The sequence below is a fragment of the Hylobates moloch genome, unplaced genomic scaffold, assembly GCF_009828535.3.
Source record: "Hylobates moloch isolate HMO894 unplaced genomic scaffold, HMol_V3 SCAFFOLD_2, whole genome shotgun sequence".
In the NCBI taxonomy this organism is placed as follows: domain Eukaryota; kingdom Metazoa; phylum Chordata; class Mammalia; order Primates; family Hylobatidae; genus Hylobates; species Hylobates moloch.
Window position 1 is genome coordinate 118,606,973 of NW_026652277.1, and position 25,973 is coordinate 118,632,945.

The window sequence follows — 25,973 nt, forward strand, 5'->3', positions numbered from 1 at the left end:
AAAAAATTAGCCGGGCGTGGTGGCGGGCGCCTGTAGTCCCAGCTACTCGGAGAGGCTGAGGCAGGAGAATGGCGTGAACCCGGGAGGCGGAGCTTGCAGTGAGCCGAGATTGCGCCACTGCACTCCAGCCTGGGCGACAGAGCGAGACTCCGTCTCAAAAAAAAAAAAAAAAAAAAAAAAAAAAAAAACATTAGGAAACTAAAAATTCAATTTTATCATTTGAAATAATTTGTTTATATAATTTCAATATATATAATAATTATCGATACTAATTAGCATTTACTGTTAATACAGTAATAAAATAAACTCTTTCCCAATTAGACATAAATTTTTACTATGTAATAGACCTTATGTGGTTAAGTTGCACATATGTTACTACTTAGTTATTTATAGATTACATAAATTTTATTAGCAGTAGTTCAAGACATATTTGAGACAATTACTAAAGCAAATAAAGCAAAAGTATGGTCCACCTTTTTACGGAAACACAGTTTTTTAAAAAATGGAAAAACCAAGTGAATTAAATCTCAATGTTTACAAAGTACACTTCAGGTCTGTGGTTTGGTCAACTCAATATTGAGAAAAAATTTTCTTCCAACAGGATTACCTTCTGTGTTTGTTTAAATCTTTATAAGCAACAGTATCTTCACTTACTGAAGCTCTAAAGGAACTAAAAGGAATGTAGTTGAAAGTAATCCAAATCAATAAACATTTATTTATTTGAGGTCCTACTCAGTTCTAGCCACTGCAGCTAGGCTAGGAGAACAATGAAGAATGAGACTTGGTCGATACTCTGACAGAGCACAGTGCAAATTATTTTATCAAATTCCAACATCCAATGCAGAACAGAGAAGGAATTAAAAATAGCATCAAGATGGGAAAATTAGCTTTCTAATTCATTCTAAGTCAAATCTCCACAGTTCTCAGGCAACTGTTACTGCCCCATTACATGATTCTGAATACAAGTCATTAAACTCTCAATCATAGGGAAAACTTGTATAATGGCTTTATAAGGCCTAAAAAGGAAAATATGTCTCAAAATTATGAAATAAAATAAAATCCCATCTATATTAGGACTAAATTTTACAGTTCTGAAAAAAGCATTTTCCTAAGTATTTTATCTCTTATTTTCCAATTAAGTCTTAGATACCTACTATAATAACAGAATTTATAATTAGTGTTCAGTATTAGAAAAAGAATGTAACATTCTGCCAGTTTTCACAGGTACTCTGAACTCTTCATAAAAGTTAACTTGTCTGCAAAATTACACAATCAGCAACACAGATATTAAGCAGAATGTTTAAAAATGTATTTATCAGAAACGAATGTGAAAGATTTTAAGCGTAAAACTGTAAATACTTTAGGTGACATACTAAATGCTATGCTAATGTCATTAACATTTTAAGCAAATGTGACAGTAATAAAATATACATACTTATGATCATCCAAATAAAATTAAAATTATAAGAAGAAAATATGTCTACCTCATAGAAAGCTTAAAAGGTCTTAATTAGAACATACCGGAATCCTGTAAAGCTGAGTATAATAGGCAATTTCAAAAAATCAAGTTGTAAAGCAGTGAATGTTTAAATGTATGGTTCTCCTTGCTGGGTTAGGTTAACTGTAGAGACTGACATGCAAAAATGAAATGAATATCCTTAACAGTAATTCTAACACAAAGTTATTCTGAAGAACTATGTAGAGGCTTGTATCCTTTTAGAACGGTCGTTTAAAAGTGTGTAGAGCCTCCCCCTTGCTCTCATGCTCCTGCTCCTGATGTGTAAGATGCCTGCTCCCCTTTTGCCTTCTGCCATGATTGGAAGCTTCCTAAGGCTTCCCCAGAAGCAAAAGCTGCTAATGCTTCATGTACATCCTGCAGAACTGTGAGCCAATTAAACCTCTTTTCTTTATAAATTACCCAGTCTCAGGTATTTCTTTATAGCAATGTGAGAATACACTGATACAAAAAGCTTACTGATTCTAAGAAGCTATCCTAATATAATAAAATTTATGGAATCAACGTAATAAACATAAATAAAACTCATCTACAGTTTCCAAAAAATATGTAAAGCTAGACTTCTATTAAACTTTATTTTAATAAATTACCACTACTAAAAGCAGAATCAGACTGGGCACTGTGGCTCACACCTGTAATGTAAACACTTTGGGAGGCTGAGGTGGGAGGACTGCTTGAGGCTAGTAGTTCAAGACTACCCTGGGCAACATGGGGAGATCTCATCTTTCCAAAAAAAAAATTTTTTTTTAAATTAACCAGGCATGGTGGCACACACCTGTGGACCCATCTACTGGGGAGGCTGAGATGAGAGGATTGCCTGAGCACAGAAGGTTGAGGCTGCAGTGATCCCTGATTGTGCCACTGCTCCCTAGCCTGAGCAAGAGTGCGAAGGCCTGTCTTAAAAACAAAAGCTAGAAGCAGTAAATATCTCTTTATTAATATTTAGGAGACTGACAAAATGAAATACCAAATTCTCAGAATTTACAACATTGCAGGACTAGATATTTAAACTCATTTATTTTCCTTGGCAGACACCCATTTTAGATGCTCATAAACCTTGCTGGCTTACTGGAATTTCTGATTATATACTATTCAACAGGTGTGATATGGTTAGGCTTTGTGTCCCCACACAAATCTCATCTTGAATTGTAATCCCCATAATCCCCAGGTGTTGAGGGAGGAAACTTGTGGGAGGTGACTGGATCACAGGGGCAGTTTCCCCCATACTGTTCTAGTGATAGTGATTGAGTTCTCAGGAGGTCTGATAGTTGTATAAGTGTTTGGCAAGTTCCTCCTGCACATACTTCTCTCTCCTGCCACCATGTGAAGTAGGTCCTTGCTTTCCCTTCACCTTCTGCTAAGTTGCCTGAGGCCTCCAGCCATGTGGAACTGTGAGCCAATTAAACCTCCTTTGTTTATAAATAACCCAGTCTCAGGTAGTATTTTTATAGCAGTGTGAGAACTGACTAATACAAGGTGGGAGCGCTCCTGGAGGAAGGCAGAGTAGAAGTGTTCAATACACTTAAAGAACAAAGAGACCTGCAGACAAAGTTGCTAAATTTATATTTTCCAAGTTTCTTACAATCTCAAAGGAACTTTAAGGCTCTGAGAACATTTATTAGTAATCAAGAGAATCTGTAAGAAACAGAAAATCTGTCAGAAATTTTAGATTTAAATTATAGCTGTTTTTATCATTTCCTTTTAGTGCCATAATCATAAATATAAGAAAATAAGGACATAACTTGCAAGAAGGATAGATGTTGAATAGTTTGAAAACAGTTGTCAAATTTCTTACGCTCATATACTTTTTTAAAATCCAAAACCATTTGTAAGGCTGGCAAAAAACACTGTGGTAAAGGTAAAAAATTGTTTTCCTATTTATCACTTAAAACCTGAGTTTCGCATCAGCTATGTTTTAAGTCAAGCTTTTATAAAAATAATTTTTCTTCCCTAGCCAACTCTTAATTTTTCTGGGATTTAAAAATATGTGTAATACATGACACTATCAGTGTTCAATTTGCTCAGTGTGCTAATTGTATTGTGCTTAGACATGTGCTAAAGATTTTACAGGTAAAGTATCATGATGTCTAGAACTTCCTGTCATTGTTCAGCAAAAATTTAAAAAGTAGGTGTGTGTGTAAACGGTCTAGGAAGAGCAAAATGTTAATGACTAATGAATCTACGTGAAGGGTAAACAGTGATCATTGTATTATTCTTGTAACTTTAAGTTTGAAAGTTCTCAAAATGAAAAGTTGGAGAGAAATTACACTACTACCTGGCCCATAGTAAGTATATATATATATCTTCTTTTTAAAGGAAATTTGCTATGCAGATGCTCTTCAGTTTAATTAGGTCCCACTTGTCAACAGAGTAAATAGACAACCTATAGAACAAGAGAAAATAACTGTATCTGACTAAGACCTAATATCCAGAATCTATAAGGAACCTAAATCAACAAGCAAAAAATAAATAACCACATTAAAAAATGGGCAAACGACATTAACAGACACTTCTCGATAAAAGACATACAAGCAGCCAACAAATGCTCATCATCACTAATCATCAGAGAAACGCAAATTAAAACCACAATGAGATACCACCTCACACCAGCCAGAATGGCTATTGCTAAAAAGTCAAATAATAACAGATGTTGGCTCAGCCGCAGAAAACAGGGAACATTTATATACTGTTGGTGGGAATTTAAATTAGTCCAGCCACTATGAAAAGTAGTTTAGAGATTTCTCAAAGAGCTTAAGACAGAGTTACCACTTGACCCAGCAATCCCATCACTAGGTATATACCCCCTACAAAATCAATCATTCTACCCAAAAGACATACGGACTCACATGTTCATCACTTTTGTGGGAAGTCAGGGACCCCAAACAGAGGGACCGTCTGGCTGAAGCCATGGCAGAAGAACGTGGATTGTGAAGATTTCATGGACATTTATTAGTTCCCCAAATTAATACTTTTATAATTTCTTATGCCTGTCTTTACTGCAATCTCTAAACATAAATTGTAAAGATTTCATGGATACTTATCACTTCCCCAGTCAATACCCTTGTGATTTCCTATGCCTGTCTTTACTTTAATCTCTTAATCCTGTCAGCTGAGGAGGATGTATATCACCTCAGGACCCTGTAATAATTGCATTAACTGCACAAATTGTACAGCATGTGTGTTTGAGCAATATGAAATTTGGGCACCTTGAAAAAAGAACAGGATAACAGCAATGTTTAGGAAACAAGAGAGATAACCTTAAACTCTGACCGCTGGTGAGCTGGGCGGAACAGAGCCATATTTCTCTTCTTTCAAAAGCAAATGGGAGAAATATTGCCGAATTATTTTTCTCAGCAAGGAATATCCCTGAGAAAGAGAATGCGCACCTGGGGGTGGGTCTCTGAACAGGCCCCCTGCGCGTGGCTGTCTCTTATGGTCGAGACTGTGGGGGTGAAATAGACCCCAGTCTCCCATAGCGCTCCCAGGCTTATTAGGAAGAGGAAATCCCTGCCTAATAAATTTTGGTCAGACCGGTTGATCTCAAAACCCTGTCTCCTGATGAGATGTTATCAATGACAATGGTGCCCGAAACTTCATTAGCAATTTTAATTTTGCCTCGGTCCTGTGGTCCTGTGATCTCACCCTGCTGCCACTTGCCTTGTGATATTCTATTACCTTGTAAAGTACTTGATGTCCGTGATCCACACCTATTCACACACTCCCTCCCCTTTTGAAAATCCCTAATAAAAACTTCCTTGTTTTTGTGGCTTGTGGGGCATCACTAAACCTACGGACATGTGATGTCTCCCCCGGAGGCCCAGCTTTAAAATTTCTCTCTTTTGTACTCTGACCCTTTATTTCTCAAGCTGGCTGACGCTTAAGGAAAATAGAAAAGAACCTATGTGAATATCAGGGCAGGTTCCCGGATACATCACAGCACTATTCACAACAGGAAAGACACAGAATCAACCTAAGTGCCCATCAACAGCGGACTGGATAATGAAAATGCAGTACATATGCACCATGCAACACTATGTAGCCATAAAAAGAAGAAATTGTTCTGTTTCCTGAATTAAGTCCATAGTAATATTTTTCTTACAACTTACTACATAACAGCTGTCATTTTACAGTTAAAGAACCAATAGAATGTTTTAATTAATCATGACTACATGATGTCCTTTGCAACAACATGAATGCAGCTGGAGGCCATTATCCTAAGTGAATTAACATAGAAAACCAAATACCTCATGTTCTCACTTACAAGTGAGAGCTAAACACTGCGTACACACAGACACAAAGATGGAAACAACAGACACTGGGGATTCCAAAAGAGGAGCCAGAGGGAGTAGGGAAAGGGCTAAAAGACTACCTGTAAGAACTATGTTCACCACTTGGGTGACAGAATCTATATCCCAAACCTTGGCATCAAGCAGTATACTCATGCAACAAACCTGCACATGTACCTCCTATATGCAAAATAAAAGAAGAAATTTGTGTATTCTAAGTAGTTTTAACTTTTACCAGAAACTGCCATACCCCAACACTGCCCTCCTATTTAAATAACTTACGTTTTTTCATAATATGCCATATCTAAAATCGATTTAACAGAGTAATATCAGTAAATTATATAACAGACCAAAAGATATTTAAAAAGGTAATTACATTAAAAACATTTGCTAACCAATGAATATTTCCTTTAAATCACAATGACCACTGCATACTTTCTTACCTTGAAGAGCCTGAAACCTATGATCATTTGAAGAATTAAGAAATCTATCCACAATTGTAATTCTGTTCTGGAGGAGTTTCTCAATAAGTTCAAGTCCTTCAGGTCCCAGCAGTTCAAATAGCTTATAAAAAGAGAAAAAAGTAACAAACATCTGTTACCTCAAAATTTAACTTTTTCAAGTTATTAACAACCTATTCAACAGAGGTGTAAAGCCAAACTAATATAGAAATACTCAAAAACTAAGAAAAATGACTCTTCACATTGCCAAGAAACTTTAAAAAGGCTTTCTGCAATTATATAATTAAAAAACATTATTCAATTTTTAAAAATTAAGATTTGAATATATACCTCCAAATCACAGAATAACAAATTCTTAGTATAACCAAATGAAATTCTAAAATAATTTGCTCTTCAACATATCATTCTGGTTTTCCCAAACAGAGTCCAGAGTACTATTTTTCTTACAACTTACTATACAACAGCTGTCATTTTAGCGTTAAAGAACCATTAGAATGTTTTAATGAATCATGACATCATGCCAATTTTTTACATGTATTTTAAATGCTAAATAAATCTGAAATCTAAAACACAGTGCTGCAAGTGCTTTAAATAATTTTATGAAAATTTCCGAAGCATATCCCACTCTCCTATGCAAAGTAGTTACCAAAGATTAAGTTGATGTCAGAGTTAGAGAACCAGTGTTAGGATTCAGAGAGTTTCAACTACATAATTGCACGATATAACTGTTCTAGGAAGTGTTTAGGTTTCCGCAAGTATGATCTGGGAAGATACATACATATATATATATATATATATATATTTCTTGTTTAGAAATATAATACTCTAATTTTGCATATGAAGATGTTATATTAACCAAATTCTAACCATTCTCAGAGAATCCACACAAATAAAACCATAAAATAAAAATTTACTTTGTGTATATGGACATTAAAAGTTTAATAAATATTTTCTTTTTGCTGTTTATTTTACTGAAGTTATGCACACAAAGGGACAACAAAAGAAACAAAATGAATTATTAAGAATAGTCCTGTCCAATCAATTTTAATTCTACTGGCCAGTACTTTTTATTGAACACATTATATGCCAGGTACTATGATAGGCATTTTGCTAATCCTATCAAGCAAATCTTCCTAATACTATTTTCAAATTAAGGTATTATTATTGTTATTTTTGGACTTAAAAATAAAGCTTTAGAAAATTTACACAAATTGACCAAAGTTACATAACTAATAGTAGGGTTTTTAAAATGACATCTATCTGAATCCAAGCCTAAAGAACTTTCCACTGCACTACATTAACAATGTTGAATACTTTCCAGAAAAGTGTGACCCTGAAATGAATATGAAATATACTGTAATAAAAAAGATACCAAATTAGGTAATATAAAAGATATTAATTGAAGTTAAGAAACTTGTACAGGGAAACAGCAGAGGAAGCAGTAAAGAGGCAAGATAACAGGAAAATGGTCAAGAAATATGAAAGTAAATATATAACTTGTGACACCCACCCTCCCTCCCCTCAAAAAAAGATATTAATAATATGTGGCAGAAAGGGTTTAGGACAGACAAGGATAAAGGATGCTGGTAGACAAGACATAATGTCTGTGTTCCCTTACCCTCCATACTTCCTCAAAGAATTATCAATCAACAAAGTACGACATATGGAGTCCCAGACACTTAGGGGGCCCACGTGGTCAAAATTACTTTCTTGATAATACTTAGCTATTATTTGCCTTTCTCATTCTGTTGACATTTGTACTGATGGTGCAAAAGCAATCGTGGGTAAAACTGCTGGTGCCTTAGCATAAATCAAGCTAATAGTGTCAAATGAATGAATAATTATTGTATTCTTCACTGTCATACAAGCACAAATACAAACAACAACAATACAAAGCCAACTTCACTTAAGAATGTCCTTAAGTAAAGCAATAAAAATTATTAGTTTTGTAAATTTCATATCATGAGTATGTATCTTTAATATTCTGTGTGACAAAAGGGGAAGTATGTATAAAATTACTTCTACTATATATAGAATAAATGTATATATAAAAGTATTTTATAAAATTTTATAAAAGTATGTATAAAATTGCTAGTGAAGAGGTTTTCTATGTAACATCATTTTGATTTGAAAGAACGACTAAAAACAAATTGATTATTCAGATTAGGATATCTGACAAACATTTTCTCGAAAATGAAAGTGAGCCTCCTACACAAAGGAAAACAACGGAATGTATTTGTTGCCAATGCTAAAATCTAAGTTTTCAAGAGAAAATTAGAATTTTGAAAAACTTGTATTCACCACTGTAAATTTGACCATTTCCCAATACTTAAGACTTTTCTGATGACACCAGTGATAACATTAATGAATGAATTCTTTTTATATTATACAATCAAATGAGTCAACATTTAGAAGATTTGGATAACTCACTCAATCAACTATTTTCCAAAAGACTCATATATGACGTTATAAAATTATACATGGGTAAAAAAATCCATTAAAAATGAGACCAATAGATTTTCACAAAACCTAGTATAAAAATTCATTGATATGCCAGATTTTCATTGTAACTAAACTGCAAGAAACTACTGCTTGTCAAGTTTTAATTTAGTATCAAAAAAGAATATTAAAAATTATTTGAAAAGGCTTTTAAAATATTATTCTCTTTTCTAACTGCATACCTATGTAAGCCTGGATTCCTTTGCATGCTTAAACCAAAAATATATATCATAGCAGATTGATTACAGAAGCAGGTATGAAAATCTGCTTTCTATTAAACCAGATATTAAAAAGATTGCAAAAATTTAAAATAATGCTACTTTTCTTTCTATATTTTACAGTTTTGGAAAATACAGTTAATTTTCATCAAGCTGTTAACTTCTATTATTATTGTTATTTTAAAATGAATAAATACATGCAGTCATGTGTCACTTAACAACACATATCCTGAGAAATGCACCAATAGGTGATTTTGTGGGAACATCATAGAGTGTAATTACACAAAGCTAGATGAGGCAGTATGCTACACAGCTAGACTATATAGTGTAGCCTATTTCTCTTAGGCTACCAACCTGTACACCATGCTACTATACTGAATACTGGAGTCCACTGAAACGCAATGGTAAGTATTGGTGTATCTAACCATATGTAAACATGGACAAGATACAATAAAAACTACTGTACAAAAGATAAAAAAATGGTATAACTGTATACTTGAAAGAGCACTTACTATGAACAGAGCCTGCAGGATTGGAAATTACTCTAGTTGAGTCAGTGAGTGAGTAATGAGTGAATGTGAAGGCCTAGGATGTTACTGTACTACCGTAGACTTTATAAACACTATTCACTTTGGCTACACTACATTTATCTTTTCAAATAAAAACAGTCTTCACTAGTAAGTTGGCCTTAGCTTACTGTAACTTTTTACTTCATAAACTTTACATTTAACTTTCTGACTCTTTTATAACACCACCTAGCTTAAAACACAAACACACTGTACAGCTGTACAAAAATATTGTCTGTCTTCATAACCTTATTCTATAAGTTTTTTCTATTTTTAAAATTTTTATTTTTTCAACTTGTTAATTAAAACTTCACACAAAAATACACATTAGCTTAGGCCTACACAAAGTCAGGATCATCAAGATGTCACTGGTGATAGAAATTTTTCAGTTCTATTATAATCTTACAGCACCACTGTTGTATACAGTCTGTCACTGACCAAACATCCTTATGCAGCACATGACTGTACTTGAAGAGTTTCTCAGTTTTAGTTTCTGGTATAGTGAATACCAATAGACATAAACCACATAAACAAAATCTTGTAGAGTACTCAATAACTTTTAAGAGCATAAAGAGGTTCTGAGATCATAAAGTTTGATAACTGATGGCCAAGATTACTATAAAACATTTTTAAATGGTCACACTCTACTTACTTTATGCCCACATTTCTATAGCTTTTTCATGTCATAGCACATTTGGAAAGTCATAATATTTGTAAAGTATATGAAGTAAACGGACAAGGCTACTCTGACCAAAAGAGACTAATTAAAAGCCCAAGTGATCCTTGGCCCAGACAACTGCCTTGAGTGTTAGTTAATAAGAATAGTATCCCAGCCCACCTACAACCCATTATGTCATATGCCCTGGTACACCAGAAGGAAACCTCTACTACACTAACATGCAAATCTGTTCATATAATACCATGGTTTAAAATCCTTCATAGCATCCTGATCCTTACAAAATAAAATCCAAACTTCTAAGTACCCCCACATGATCGATATCTTCTATTGGCTGGTCCCAATAAGCCAGTCTGGCATCACATTCTTGCTTTCCCCAACTCATAAGTCCTTATCATTGAATGACACCAATCCATCTGCTACTCTGAAGGCATGCTCTTTCACATGTCCATGTGTCTCTACATGCTGGTCCTACTAGGCAGAATGACCTTTCTAATCTCCTCAACACAGTAACCTCTCCTTTTAGCCTTCAAAATCCAGCTGAAATAATAAGTCTTCTCCAAGGCTTTCTCTATCTTTACTATGTTTTATGGCAGTTAAACAGCATACAAAGCTTCCCCATTACTCTTTGTCTTCCTTCAAGGAAACTTTACTCTTTGTTTCTCCAAGAGTTAAAATACTGCAAGACAAATGGCAAGTGCTAATTAATTAAGATGTATCAAAGACATGTTGTATTTATAACAATATTTTCTTTCAAATTTTTAACCCTTAAATAAGTGTCTTATTTTTTCAAAGGGAATCTTTAGAAGCATATGTTTTGTTTACTAGATTAAACGCTTTCTAAATAAAAGTAAATATTGTCTATAAAAATAATCTCTAAACAGAAAGAATCCTAAGTAGGTTGCTTTTGACAACATAAAAAAGTATTTTGCCAAACTCCAACCAACACAGGATGAAGATTAAGTTTTTGATCTTGTGTTGTTGTTGCTGTTTAATCTCCTTCAATTGCTAGTAGTTGCAAACACTTTAAGGCCCTCCTGCAACCTCAAAAACGGTTAACATACAACAAGTATAAGAGATGCCACTAAATCTACATTAAGATTCCTAAAAAACTGATAAGAAGTATTAACAGATCTGTGAAAAAATAAAAGCAAGTAAATAGTCTAGACAAAATAATAAACACAAGATCCATGTTTAATCCTTTCTTATATCCTTCAGGCATGTGTAAAAGTACTGAAGATGTGGCTGGGCGGGGTGGCAAGAGGAGGATTTTTGTCCATGTTTACCCCCTCCCATACTAAAGTCACCTAGAAACAGTGTCCAACAACGTAAATATTTCTGGAGTTGAATCAAAAAATCACATAAGTGATGACCACAATGGAAATGAATGACAGGCCCATTTGTCCAACTCCAGTTTTTCCACAATTAATCTTGCACAGTCCTGCTCTTACAAGTATTAACTCTGTATTTAAAATAACATATATTAGTTTTTATAAATGTTAACATTAAAGTCTTAAATTATAGCTCTAATAAGATCAAATATAGAAAAAAAACACAACTAAAGTTATCATCTCCTTTCTCAAATCTTCTTTCTCCCTTCATCACCAATTCTGTTAATAATACAACAATCCCTCAGTGAAATTCAAGTTCAAAATATTCTGATCAGAATTTATTCTTTATTCTAGTTACACTTAATATCAAATCATACTACAAGTGAAGTGATTGTTCTTATCAGAAAAGTAGAGAAACTTAAAAATATACAAAGGACAGTTTATAGAATGAAATTACAAATAGTCCTTACATATATCAAAACACACTAAAAAACACTGTTTTGTCTTTAACAAGATAAAAAAAAAACCTTGTTATAAAAAAAACTTAAAATTACATTGATTTCTGTTAACCTTTCATATTGCCAAAATTTCAAACACTCAACAGGGCAAAAATTTGAAGCCTAAGTACTCTATGAAAAACATCTAAGATTGTGGTGAACAACAACTAGAAAAAGATTCATAGACTGAAGGACTAGGTTGTATAGGAAGAGAGAACTGAGTAAAGAGACAACAGAGAGGAGCCCATTGGGTTCGGGATAAATGTCAACACTGACCTCTAAAATCACTCTTTCAAAGGGGCCACAAGCTTATTGGATTAGTTTGTAGAGAAATTTATGTCCCCACAAAATGTTGCTGATGATAAAGTAATAAGCTTGAGATTAGCAGTTTCAAAGCTAGTTATAATCAGTAAAAGGAGAAAGAGCCCTGCCAAAATCGTACCAAGGTAACTGTGGACATACCCAAAGATGCATCTCCATAACAAACAACATCAGAAGCTTAATACTGTGAAGTGAGAGGGGATGAAATCATCTCCACTAAAATAATTTAGCAAAGTGATTTAAAAAGAAAAATAAGCAAGCAGGCAACAATAACCAGCCCCAGTGGAAACATGGGACAAATATCCAGAGTATCCACAATATATTAACTAAAATGTTCATTTTCTAATGAAAAATTATAAGGCATGTAAAGTAATGGAGAGGTATGATCCATATACTAGAGGGAAGAAAGCAAGCAACAGAAATTGCCTGTGAAGGTAACCACATGTCAAATTTAATAGAAAAATACTTCAAAGTAGGCATTGTAAACATGTTCAAAGAACTAAAGAGAACTGTGATTAAAGAATTAAACAATGACCAAATAAATAAACACAAGTCCAAATGAAATAGGAAACTGAGATAGCATTTAAAAAAATGAGAATTATGAAATTATACACTACAGTAACTGAAATTAAATATTAACTAGAAGGATTCAATAGTAGAGTCAAACTATCAGAAGAAATAATCAGCAAACTGGAAGACAGATGGATATTACGACATTTGAAGAACAAAAACAAGGCCAGGAATGGCAGCTCCTACCTGTGATCTCATCACTTTGAGAGGCTGAGGAGGGAGGATTGCTTGAGGCCAGTAGTTAGAGACCAGCCTGGGCAACATAGCAAGACTCCGTCTCTCCAAAATATAAAAGAATTAGCCAGGTGTGGTGGTGCATGCCTGTAGTCTCAGCTACTTGGAAAGCTGAGGTGGGAGGAATCCTTGAACCCAGGAGTTCAAGGCTGCCATGGGCTACGATCACACCACTGCTCTCCAGACTGCGCAAGAGAGCAACACCCTGTCTCGAAATTGAATGGGTGGATGGATGGATGGACAGATAGACAGAAAGACAGATGAAGAAAAAATGAAGAAAAATTAAGAGAATCAGAAAAATGTGAAACACCATTAAGTGCACCAACATACACATAATGAGCATACCCAAAGGAAAGAGCAAAAAAATTTTGAAAAAATAATAGCTTAAATCTTCTGAAATTTATTGAAAAGCACACATCCAGGAAGCTTAACAAATTCCAAGTATGAGCCAGACGCGGTAGCTCACACCTGTAATCCCAGCACTTTGGGAGGCCGAGACGGGCGGATCACGAGGTCAGGAGATCGAGACCATCTTGGCTAACACGGTGAAACCCCACCTCTACTACAAATACAAAAAATTAACAGGGCATGGTGGCGGGCGCCTGTAGTCCCAGCTACTCGGGAGGCTGAGGCAGGAGAATGGCATGAACCTGGGAGATAGAGCTTGTAGTGAGCCGAGATCACGCTACTGCACTCCAGCCTGGGGGACAGAGCGAGCCTCCATCTCAAAAAAAAAAAAAAAAAAAAAAAAACAAATTCCAAGTATGATAAATACAAAGAGATCCACAAACAGACACATAATAGTAAAAATGATGAAAGTTACAAACAAGGAAAAAAAATCTTTAAAGCAGCAAGAGAAAAATAATTCATCACTTAAAAGGAAACACCAATAAACTAACTGCTGACTTCTCAGCAGAAACAATGAAGGCCAGAAATTATGCGATAACATATTCAAAGTACTATAAAATAAGATTTTAAAAAACCCAAACCTGTCAGCCAGAAATCCTATATCCAGCAAAGCTACCATTCAAAAGTGAAGGCAAAATAAGGATGTTCCCAGATGAAAAGTAAGAGATAGGCCGGGTGCAGTGGCTTGCGCTTGTAATCCCAGCACTTTGGGAGGCCGAAGCAGGAAGATCACCTGAGTTCGGGAGTTTAAGACCAGGCTAACCAACATGGAGAACCCGTCTCTACTAAAAATACAAAAAATTTAGCCGGACATGGTGGCACATGCTTATAATCCCCCACATGGGAGGCTGAGGCAGGAAAAGCACTTGAACCTGGGGAGGCAGAGGTTGCAGTGAGCTGAGGTCGTGCCATTGTACTCCAGCCTGGACAACAAGAGTGAAACTCCATCTTAAAAAACAACAACAACAAAAAAAACAAACAAAAAAAACCTAAGAGATTTTGTTGATAGCTGACATACCTTACAAGAAACATTAAAGGAAGTTTTTCAGGCTGAAAGCAAGTAACTCCAGATGATAATTCAAATTCACAAATTACTTTACACATTATACAGGGTGTCTGTGTTTGTGTGTGTGTGTTTGTGTGTATAAGCAAAGTACCAAAATATATTAATTGAAACTGAAAAGGAATACAGAATGGAGAGATGAAAGATAAATAATTCAACAATAACAGTCAATATCACACTTTCAATACTGGATATAAAACCAAGCAGAAGATTACTAAGAAAATACAAGAATTTTTATCAGCTTAAGGAGCTTTGGGAACACAACTATGGGGTTTTCTGGATATAAAGTCGTGTTGTCTGCAAACAGAGACGGACTGACTTCCTCTCTTCCTGTTTTGATACCTGGTATTTCTTTCTCCTGCCTGACTGCTCTGGGTAGGATGTCCAATACTAATGTTGAAAAGGTGAGAGAGGGCATCCTTGTCTTGTGCCAGTTTTCAAGGGGAATGCTTCCAGATTTTGCCAATTTGGTATGATCTTGGCTGTGGATTTGTCATAGATGGCTCTTATTATTTTGAGGTATGTTCCTTCAATACCTAGTTTATAGAGGGTTTTTAACATTAGGGGAGGTTAAATTTCCTCAAAAGCCTTTTCTACATCTATTGAGATAAGCATGTGGTTTTTGTCTTTAGTTCTGTTTTTGTGATGAATCACATTTATTGATTTGCATATGCTGAAGCAACCTTGCATCCTAGGGATAAAGCCTACTTGGTCGTGAGGGATACATTTTCTAATGTGTTGGCTGGAATCAGTTTGCCAGTATTTTGTGGAGAATTTTTGCAATGTTTGTCAAGGATACAGGCCTGAAGTTTTCTTTTTTGTTGTTGTGTCTCAGCCAGGTTTTGGTATCAGGATGATGCTGGCCTCATAGAATGTTAGGGAGGAGTCCCTCCTCCCCATTTTCTTGGAATGGTTTCAACAGAAATGGTACCAGCTCTTCTTTGTACCTCTAGTAGAATTCAGCTGTGAAACCATCCAGTCCTGAGCTTTTTTTAGTTGTACGGTATTTATCACTGATTGAATTTCAAAGCTCATTATCGGTCTGTCTAGGGAATCAGTGCCTTCCTGGTTCAGTCTTAGGAGGGTATATGTGTCCAGGAATTTATCCCTTTCTTCTAAATTTTCTAGTTTATGTGCACAGAGGTGTTCATAGTATTCTCTGATGGCTGTTTGTATTTCTGTGGGTTCAGTGGTGATATTCCCCTTATTCCTAATTGTGTTTATTTGGATCTTCTCTCTTTTCTTCTTCATTAGTCTAGCTAGCAGTCTATTTTATTAATTTTTTTTCAAAAAATCAACTGGAATTGTTGATCATTTGAATAGTTTTTCATGTCTCAACTCCTTCAGATCAGCTCTGATTTTGATTACTTCTAGTATTCTCCTAGCTTTGAGGTTGGTTTACTCTTGGTTCTCTAGTTCTTTTAGTTGTGATGTTAGGTTGTTAAATTGAGATCTTTCTAACTTTTTGATCAGGAAAGTCTCAGGATACAAAATAAACATACAAAAATAACTAGCATTCCTATACACCAACAACAGTCAAGCCAAGAGACAAATCAGGAATGTAATCCCACTCATAATTGCCAGAAAAATAAAATATCTAGAAATACAGCTAATGAGGGAGGTGACAGATCTCTACAAAAGGAACTACAAAACACTGCTCAAATAAATCAGAGATAACACAAACGAATGGAAGAACATTCCATGCTCATGGATTGGAAGAATCAATATCGTTAAAATGGCCATACTGCCAAAACAATTTATAGATTCAATGCTATTCTTAGCAAAGTATGAATCGCATTCTTCATAGAACTAAAAAAAAAACAAAAACTATTCTAAAATTCACATAGAACCAAAAAAGAGCTCAGATAGCCAAGGCAATCCTATGCAGAAAGAACAAGGCTGAAGACATCATGTTACCTGACTTCAAACTATACTACACGGCTACCATAACCAAAACAGCATGGTGTTGGTATAAAAACTGATATATAGACAAATAGAACAGGTTAGAGAACCCAGAAATAGGCCCACACACCCACAAACATCTGATCTTTGACATGGCCAACAAAAACAAGGAATGGGGAAAAGACTCCATATTCAATAAATGGTGCTAGAATAACTGACTAGCCATAGGCGGAAGATTGAAGCTGGAAGATTGAATCTTCCTTACATCATATAAAAAATTAACTCAAGACGGATTAAAGACTTAAATGTAAAACCTAAAACTATAAAAATCCTGGAAGACAACCTAGACAATACTATTCTGAACATAAGAATGAGCAAAGACTTCATGATAAAAATGCCAAAAGCAACTGCAAAAATTGATAAATGGGATCTAATTAAAAGAAAGTTTCTGTACAGCAAAAGAAACTATCAACAGGGTAAACAGATAACCTACAGAATGAGAGAAAATATTTGCAAACTATGCATCCAACAAAGGTCTAATATCCAATATCTACAAGGAACGTAAATTAATAAGCAAAAGACAAACAATCCCATTAAGAAGTGGGCAAAGGACATGAACAGACACTTTTCAAAACAAGATACACTGTGGCCAACAAGCATATGAAAAAAAGGTCAACATCACTGATCATTAGAGAAATGCAAATCAAAACCACAATGAGATACCATCTCACATCAGACAGAATGGCTATTACTAAAAAGTCAAAAAATAACAGATGCTAGTGAGGTTATGGAGAAAAAGGCACACTTATATACTGCTGGTGGGACTGTAAATTAGTTCAACCATTTGTGGAAAGCAGTGTGGCAATTCCTCAAAGAGCTAAAAAAAGAACCACCACTCGACCCAGCAATTCTACCACTGGTTATATACCCAAAGGAATATAAATCATTCTATTATAAAGACACATGCACACATATGCTCACTGCAGCACTATTCACAATAGCAAAGATGTGCAGTCAACCTAAATCCCATCATTGGTAGACTGGACAAAAAAAATGTGGTACCTATACATTATGGAATAGTATGCAGCCATAAAAAAAGAATGAGACTATCTTCTTTGCAGGAACATGGATGGTGCTGAAAGCCATTATCTTTAGCAAACCAGCACACCAACAGAAAATCAAATACCGCATGTTCTCACTTATAAGTGGGAGCTAATTGATGAGAACACATGAACACACAGAGAGGAACAACAGATACTGGGGCCTACCTGAGGGTAGAGGGTGGGAGGAGAGAGACAATCTGTAGAAATAACTAGTAAGTTCTAGGCTTACAACTTGGGTGACGAAATAATCTGTACAACAAACCCACATGACCTGAGTTTACCTATATAACAAACCTGCATATGTACTCCTGAACTTAAAATAAAAGTTAAGAAATATAAAAAAAAATTTTAATTAAAAAAAAAAGAAATATAGGAATGAGCAACACTATAAACCATCTAAGCCTAACAGACATCTATAGAACACCTACCCATCAAAAGCAGAACATACATTCTTCCCTTGCACGCATGAAACTTCTCCAGGATAGATCACATAGTTGGCTATAAAACAAACCTCAATAATTTTAAAGGATAGAAATAATACAAAGTATGTTTTCCAACTACAATGGAATGAAACTAGAAATCAGTAACCAAAAACACTGGAAAACTTACAAATATGTGTTAAATAAACAAAACAAAAAGAACAAACTGAACAAAAAATTAATCAAAAGAGAAATCAGAAAACACATTGAGATGAATGAAAATAAAGATCCAACAGAGCAAAACTTACGGGATTCAGCTAAAGCAGTGAAAAGGGAAAAATTTATAGCTGTAAATGCATATATAAAGAAAAAGTAAGATCTCAAACCAATAACCTATCAACCTTAAGACACTGGAAAAGGAAGAGCAAAATAAACCTAAAGCAAGCAGAAAGAAGGAAATAATAAAGCTTAGAGCAAAAAGTAAATGAAATCAAAAATAGAAAAACAATAGAGAAAATAAAGGAAACCAAAGATGTTCTCTGAAAAGATTAACAAAATTAACAAAACTTTAGCTAGATTGACCACGAACAAAAGAGAGAAGACTCAAATTAGTAGGATGACATATGTCAGGACTTCACTACTAAGCTGAAAGAAATAAAAAAGATTATACAGGAATACTATAAACAATTGTATATCAATATATTAGATACATTAGGTGAAAGGGAAAAATTCCTAGAAAGCTACACACTACCAAAACCAACTCAAGAAGTAATAGATAATCTGAACAGACCTATAACAAGTAGAAGATTGAATTAGTAATCAAGAAACAACCCACAAAGAAAAGGCCAGGTCCAGATGGCTTCACAGTTGAATTCCACTAAATATTTAAAGAAGTTAATACTAATTCCTCACACTCGTTACAAAAACAGAAGAAAACACTTCCCAATTCATTTTAGGAGGCCAGTATTACTCTGACACCAAAACCAGATAGACACATCACCAGAAAACTATAAAGCAATATCTCTTAGGAATATGAACACAAAATTCCTCAATGAAATACCAGCAAACCAAAAGCATCAATATAGGAAACGAATTATAAACCATGACAGTGAGTTTAATGTCAGGGATACAAGGTTGGTTCAGCATTAGAAAATCAACTGATAGACTACCTCATATCAACAGAATTTAAAAAACAAATCACATGATCAGCTCAACAGATGCAGAAAAAAGAACTGGAAAAAATCCCATACTCTTTCATAATAAAAACATTCAACAAAGTAGCTCTTGAAGGGATTTTCCACAATGTGATCAAGGGTATCTGTGAAAAATCCACAGCTGGCCAGGCACGGTTGTTCATGCTTGTAATCCCAGCACTTTGGGAGGCCAAGGCAGATGGATCACGAGGTCAGGAGTTTGAGACCAGCCTGGCCAAGATGGTGAAACCCCATCTCTACCAAAAATACAAAAATTAGCTGCGTGCAGTGGCGGGCACCTGTAATCCCAGCTACTCAAGAGATTGAGGCAGGAGAACCGCTTGAACCCGGGAGGCAAAGTGGAGGTTGCCAAGAGCCAAGATCATGCCACTCTCTAGCCTGGGCGAAAGGGCAAGACTCTGTCTCAAAAAAAAAAAAAAAAAAAAAGAAGGAAAAAAGAAGAAAAATCCGCAGCTAACATACATAGCAGCATTTCATAATGGTGAAAAACTGGATACTTAACCCACTAAGATTAGAAATAAGAAAAATAAGTCTGTGCTCACCACTCCTATTCAACACTGTACTGTAGGTTCTAGGCAGGGCAGTTAGGCAAAAGCAGAAAAAAAAAAAAAAAAGAAGAAATATAAGGCATCTAGATTAAAAAGCAGTAAAACTACACATAGAAAAAAACCATTAGATGTGATAAACAAGTTGAGCAAGGTTACAGGATAGAAGATCAATATACAAAAATCAATTGTATTTCTATAATTAGCAATGAAAAATCTGAAAATGTCCATCAATGATAGACTGGATTAAGAAAATGTGGCACATATACAGCATGGAATACTATGCAGCCATAAAAAAGGATGAGTTCATGTCCTTTGCAGGGACATGGATGAAGCTAGAAACCATCATTCTCAGCAAACTGCGACAAGGACAGAAAACCAAACACTGCATGTTCTCACTCACAGCTGGGAAATGAACAATGAGATCACTTGGACACAGGATGGGGAACATCATACACCGGAGCCTGCTGGGGGCTGGGGGGCTGGGGGAGGGATAGCATTAGGAGAAATATCTAAGGCAAATGACAAGTTGATGGGTGCAGCAAACCAACATGGCACATGTATACCTATGTATCAAACCTGCACATTGTGCACATGTACCCTAGAACTTAAAGTATTAAAAAAAATTCCATTTACAATAGCATCAAAAACATTATGTATTAGTCTGGGTTCTCTAGAGGAACACGACTAATAGGATAGATGCATACATGAAAGGGAATTTATTAAGGCGTATCGATTCACACGATCACAAGGTGAAGTCCCACAACAGGCTGTCTGCAAGCTGAGAGCAAGGAAGCCAGTCCGAGTCCCAAAACCTCAAAAGTAGGGAAGCTGACAGTGCAGCCTTCAATCTGTGGCAGAAGGCCCAGGAGCCCCTGGCAAGCCACTGGTTTAAGTCCAAGAGTCCAAAAGCTGAAGAACTTAAGAGTGTGATGTTCAAGGGCAGGAAGCATCCAGGAAGGGGCATGGGGGGAGATGAAGGCCAGAAGACTCAGCCAGTCTAGTCTTTCCATATTCTTCTGCCTGCTTTATTCTAACCATGCTGGCAGCTGATTAGATTGCGCCCACTCAGACTGAGGGTGGATCTACCTCTCCCAGTCCACTGACTCAAATTTTAATTTCCTTTGGCAACACCCTCACAGACACACTCAGGAACAATATTTTGCATCCTTCAATCCAATCAAGTTTACACTCAATATTAACAATAATACATTACTGGGAAAAACATCAAACAAAGGAAGTATAAGAGTTCTACACTGAAAACTACAAATATTGCTGAAAGAAATTTTAAAAGATCTAGATAAATGGAGAAACAGTCATGTTCATGAATCAGAAGACTATTGCAAGGATCATAATAAACGCCAATTTGCTCTACAGATTAAATCCAATTCCTATCAAAATCCCAGGTGACTTCTTCATAGAAATTAACAGGCTGATTCTAAAAATCAGATGGAATAGCAGAAAACTCAGAATAGTCAAAATAAACTTGAAGAGAACAAAGTTTAAGACTCACACTTTCACACTTCTAATTTACTACACAGCAACAGTAATTAAAAGAGTGTAGTACCGGCATGAGGATACACAGACAAATCAACAGAATAGAATTGAGAGTCCAGAAATAAACTCAAGCATCTACAGTCAACCAATTTTTTAAAAGAATGCCAAGACTATTTAAAGGGAAAAGAAGAGACTTTTCAATAAATGATGATGGGACAACTGGCTAGTGATGTACAAAAAATTAAGCTGCACCTTTACTTCGTACCATATAAAAAATCGACTCAAATGAATAAATGACCTAAATGTAAGAGCTAAAATGATAAAACTCTTAGAACAAAACATAGGAATAAATCTTTATGGATGTAGATATGGTAAAAAAAATTCCTAAATATGACATCAACAGAATGAGCAACAAAAGAAAACATAATTTAGATTTCATCAAAATAAAAAAACTATTTGTGCTTTAAAGGATACCACCATGAAAGTGAAAAGGTAACCCACAGAATAGGAAAAAATATTTGCAAATCATGTATCTATCTGATAAGGGATTTGTACCCAAAATATACAATGAACTCTTACAACTCAATAATAAAAAGAAAACCCAATATAAAAATGAGCAAAGGATCTGAACTTCTACATGGACTACACACAAATGACCAATAACCAGGATGATACTCAACATCATTAGTCATCAGAGAAATGCAAATCAAAATCACAATGAGATACTACTTACAACCCACTAGAAAGGCTATAAAAATGGAAAATAGCAAGTTTTGGCAAGGATGTGGAGAAAACAGTTTGCTGTTTCCTCAATAAGTTGTATTGTTGTTGTTGTTTTGTTTTGTTTTTTAAGTTGGGGTCTTGATCTGTCACCCAGGCTGGAGTACAATGGTACAATCATGGCTCGCTACAGCCTGGAATTCCTGGGCTCCTGTTTCAGCCTCCCAAGTAGCTGGGACTATAGGTGCAAACGAACACACTCAACTAATTATTTTTTTTTGTAGAGACAAGATCTCACTATGTTGCCCAGTTGAGTCTCAAACACCTGGCCTCAAGCAACCCTCCTGTCTCAGCCTCGCAAAGCACTAGGATTATAGGCATGAGCTACCATGTCCAGCCTCAACAAATTAGACACAGAGTCACTATATGGCCCAATTCCCTCTAGGTATACACCTAAGAGAACTGAAATATGTGTCCAGTCAAAAACATGTGCACAAGTTTGGCTATTCATAATCATCAAAAAATAGAAACCCAAATGTTCATCAAATGATGAACTGATAAAGGAAATGTGATATATGCACAAAATGGAATATTATTCAGCTACAAAAAAAAAAATGAAGTAGTAGGCAGGGCGTGGTCGTTCACGCCTGTCATCCCAGCAGTTTGGGAGGCTGAGGTGGGTGGATCACGAGGTCAGGAGTTCGAGGCCAGCCTGGCTGACATGGTGAAACCCTGTCTCTACTAAAAATACAAAAGTTAGCCAGGCGTGGTGGCACAAGCCTGTAATCCCAGCTACTTAGAAGGCTGAGGCAAGAGAACTGCTTGAACCTAGGAGGCGGAGGTTGTAGTGAGCCGAGATTGTGCCACTGTACCCCACCTAGCCTGGATGACAGAGAGAGACTCTGACTCACCAAAAAATATAAAAAAATTTAAAAATGAAGTAATAAACAACATGAATGAACTTTGAAAATGCTTTGCTAAGTCAAAAAAAAAAAAAAAAAAAGTCAAGAAAGACCATATTAGATGATTCCATTTGTATAAAATGTCCAAAATGGAGAAATCTCCAGACATGGAAAGTAGATAATTGGTTCACTAAGGGTGGCGGGGGTAGGGAGAAGGAGAATGGAAGATGGCAGTTAAAGGTCAAGGACTTCTTTTTGAGGTGATGAAAATGCTCTAAAATTGACTGTGGTAATGACTGCCCTCATCTGTTAATATACTAAAAACAATCATTGATACACTTTCAATGGATGTCTTATATGTTATGTGAACTATGAATTAATTAAGCTACTCTTTAAAGCTTACAAACCAAAATGACTTACAATAGAAAATGTAACAAACAAACAAAAATGCCAGGTGCAGTGGCTCACGCCTGTAATCCCAACACTTTGGGAGGCTGAGGCAGGCAGATCACTTGAGCTCAGGAGTTCAAGACCAACCTGGGCAACAAAGTAAGACTCCATCTCTTCAAAAAACACAAACATTAGCCAGTCATGGTGGCATATGCCTGTGGTCCCAGCTACTCAGGAGGTTGAGGTGGGAGGATGGCTTGAGCCTGGAAGATGGAGGTTGCAGTAATCCCAGATTGCGCCACTGCACTCCAGCCTGGGCGACGAGCAAGACTCCGTCTCAAAAAAAAAAAAAAAAAAAAAAAGATTAAACATAATTTTCCCTAAAAGCATTTTGAATGAGTGTCTTGAATTGCTGTTAGTGAGATACAAGCTCTGTGCTTAAGCTTAAGACCGGTATTAAAGACCCTTGAAAATTCAAACAGATAACTACAATATATACCTACATAGTTACTTTCTCCCACCTGACTTGCAACAAATAGGAAATGCTCTCTATATACAGCATGAACTGTCCTTCAAATCCTATCAACTCTCAAAAAATGTGTTAGTTCTGAAAATGACACCATTTCTTCCACAAGAAAATAATTTATCATAGCAGAGATATCCTTACATATCTTAGCTAGTCAATCCAAAATGCAATGTTCATACATGATAAGTTCTAGTTAGAAATGTTTAGCCCAATATATACTTCTAGGAAACCACCAGCATATTTGGAAGATAACTTCTAGTGCAAAGTCCCAAGCATAGGATCACCGCACAAAAAAGCACATTATTTTTTAAAAATAACACACCTAAGACCTAGCAAAAGAGACAAAAGGAGTGCTCTGCTCTTAATAGGATTCCCATAACTCCAAGATGAAGAATTCCCATCAGAATTCTGAGATCAGCTGCCATTAGATTTAAAGAAATCCCAAAATTATGATTCCCATAACATTTGCCATTTTCATCCACATTGAGAGCAGGTGCAGTTCTCACTCAAGATTTGCACTACAAACTAATTTGGCACTCAGGGTGACTGTTCATAAAAGTACAGCTGTCTGGATCACTGCTCTATGCACAGATACAAGTTCCTGAAGTTATCAAATTCAAAAAAAAAACAAACAACAACAACAACAAAAAAAAACAGGGAGGAAGAAGTTAGCTGCGGGTATAGAAACAGATTTCTACTAAAGAGACTTTTAAAACAAAACATGAACAAATGCAGCTCTCCAACAATGAAAAGGCAAGTTTCACTATTCTGGCAATAAACTAAAGATATGAGATTTAAGGGAGACACAATAGGTATGGACGGGTAACATCCTTTTCCTGGTAGAAATTGTTAAAGTCATTATTATCTGTTAAGGTCTTTTCCAATAGACAAAGGTACTTACAGTTATTCTTATTAATATAAAGCCTTATTCTTAAAATTAAATTTTTTAAGTAGTTCTTCATAAAATTCATGAATAGAAACAGTCAAAAGATCAACCAAAAGACTCAGTTGTTGAGATGACAAAAAAATTATTTCAGGGCATGCACAAACTAAAACAGCATTACTTCCTTTTTTCTTGACAATGCAACACATTTAATAAATGAATGCAGCTTTGAATCTCTCAAGAAAGGTAATCCTCATTTTCCACATACACAGAATTATATCACTGTTATTCCAACAGGAACAATGCTATAGTGTATGTTAAATTCTCAATACAATATCAAATGAATCACAGATATCACCACAAATACAAAATTAGAAGTAATGCTAAGCTTTTTAAATAATATACCATGGAAAATTACATTATAAATCCTATAAAAATCAGCTTAAAAAAAGATATAATGAGCCTAAATATGAACCATAAATCTACAAACTGGGTTATGCAGAGGTAGACTGAGGGTTTGTGAAACCAAAGAATAAATACGACAAACCTAGTTCGATTATGGGTTTACTTAAAGATGTAGAAGCAAAATAATGTATCCAAGTAAAACACAATTCTTGCTATGTTATTGTGCTATTTAAACCCTGCTTCTCCAACTAAAGTGTTGAGGAAATAATTAAGTAAGCACTAAAACAGGCTTTAAAGCAAATAAAACTTACAAAAGGTTTGTCAGTTCCATTCTGTTTCCATTTAGTGACTATTAGAGAATTCATTAAAAGTCAAAAATAAGTCTACTTGGAGTTCCAAAAGACCTCATTCAAATGAGAAACCAACTATTTTCCACATAAATAGTCAACATTCTGAAAAATAGCTGATGATGCACAGCAGGCAGAATATCTTGAAGTGAATGAGACATCCTTGTCGCTTCTCAGCCTTTTGGCTAAGATCAAGAATCCTTTTGAATTAGAATATGGTCAGGCAGATTATGGAATTAATGTCAATAATGAGATCAGCCACTAAAGTTATTATTCAAGGATTGTTCATCGCTTTCCCCGTTCAATAATTTTATCAATGATATACAAACTAGAAGACATTAAATAACATAAATTAAGAGTATTGATATGGTACATGATAATATCAATATTTTCAAACTTTGTAAATAATCTGATATAATCTAAGAAGTAGTAGAGGTAAATATAAAACTCCGCAATTAGATTTAAAAACTCATG

At 35.3% G+C, this 25,973-nt stretch overlaps 1 protein-coding gene across 2 annotated transcripts in view; it reads right to left on the reverse strand.

Moving 5' to 3' along the window:
• The window catches only part of ASCC3 (activating signal cointegrator 1 complex subunit 3), a 390,213-nt gene that overhangs the window by 298,791 nt on the left and 65,449 nt on the right, over nucleotides 1-25,973 (reverse strand). For both annotated transcript variants that reach the window (XM_032155721.2, XM_032155702.2), the window contains exon 5: nucleotides 6,246-6,366. In XM_032155721.2, coding sequence (XP_032011612.1) covers nucleotides 6,246-6,366 — 121 coding nt within the window. The remainder of the gene's footprint in view (nucleotides 1-6,245; nucleotides 6,367-25,973) is intronic.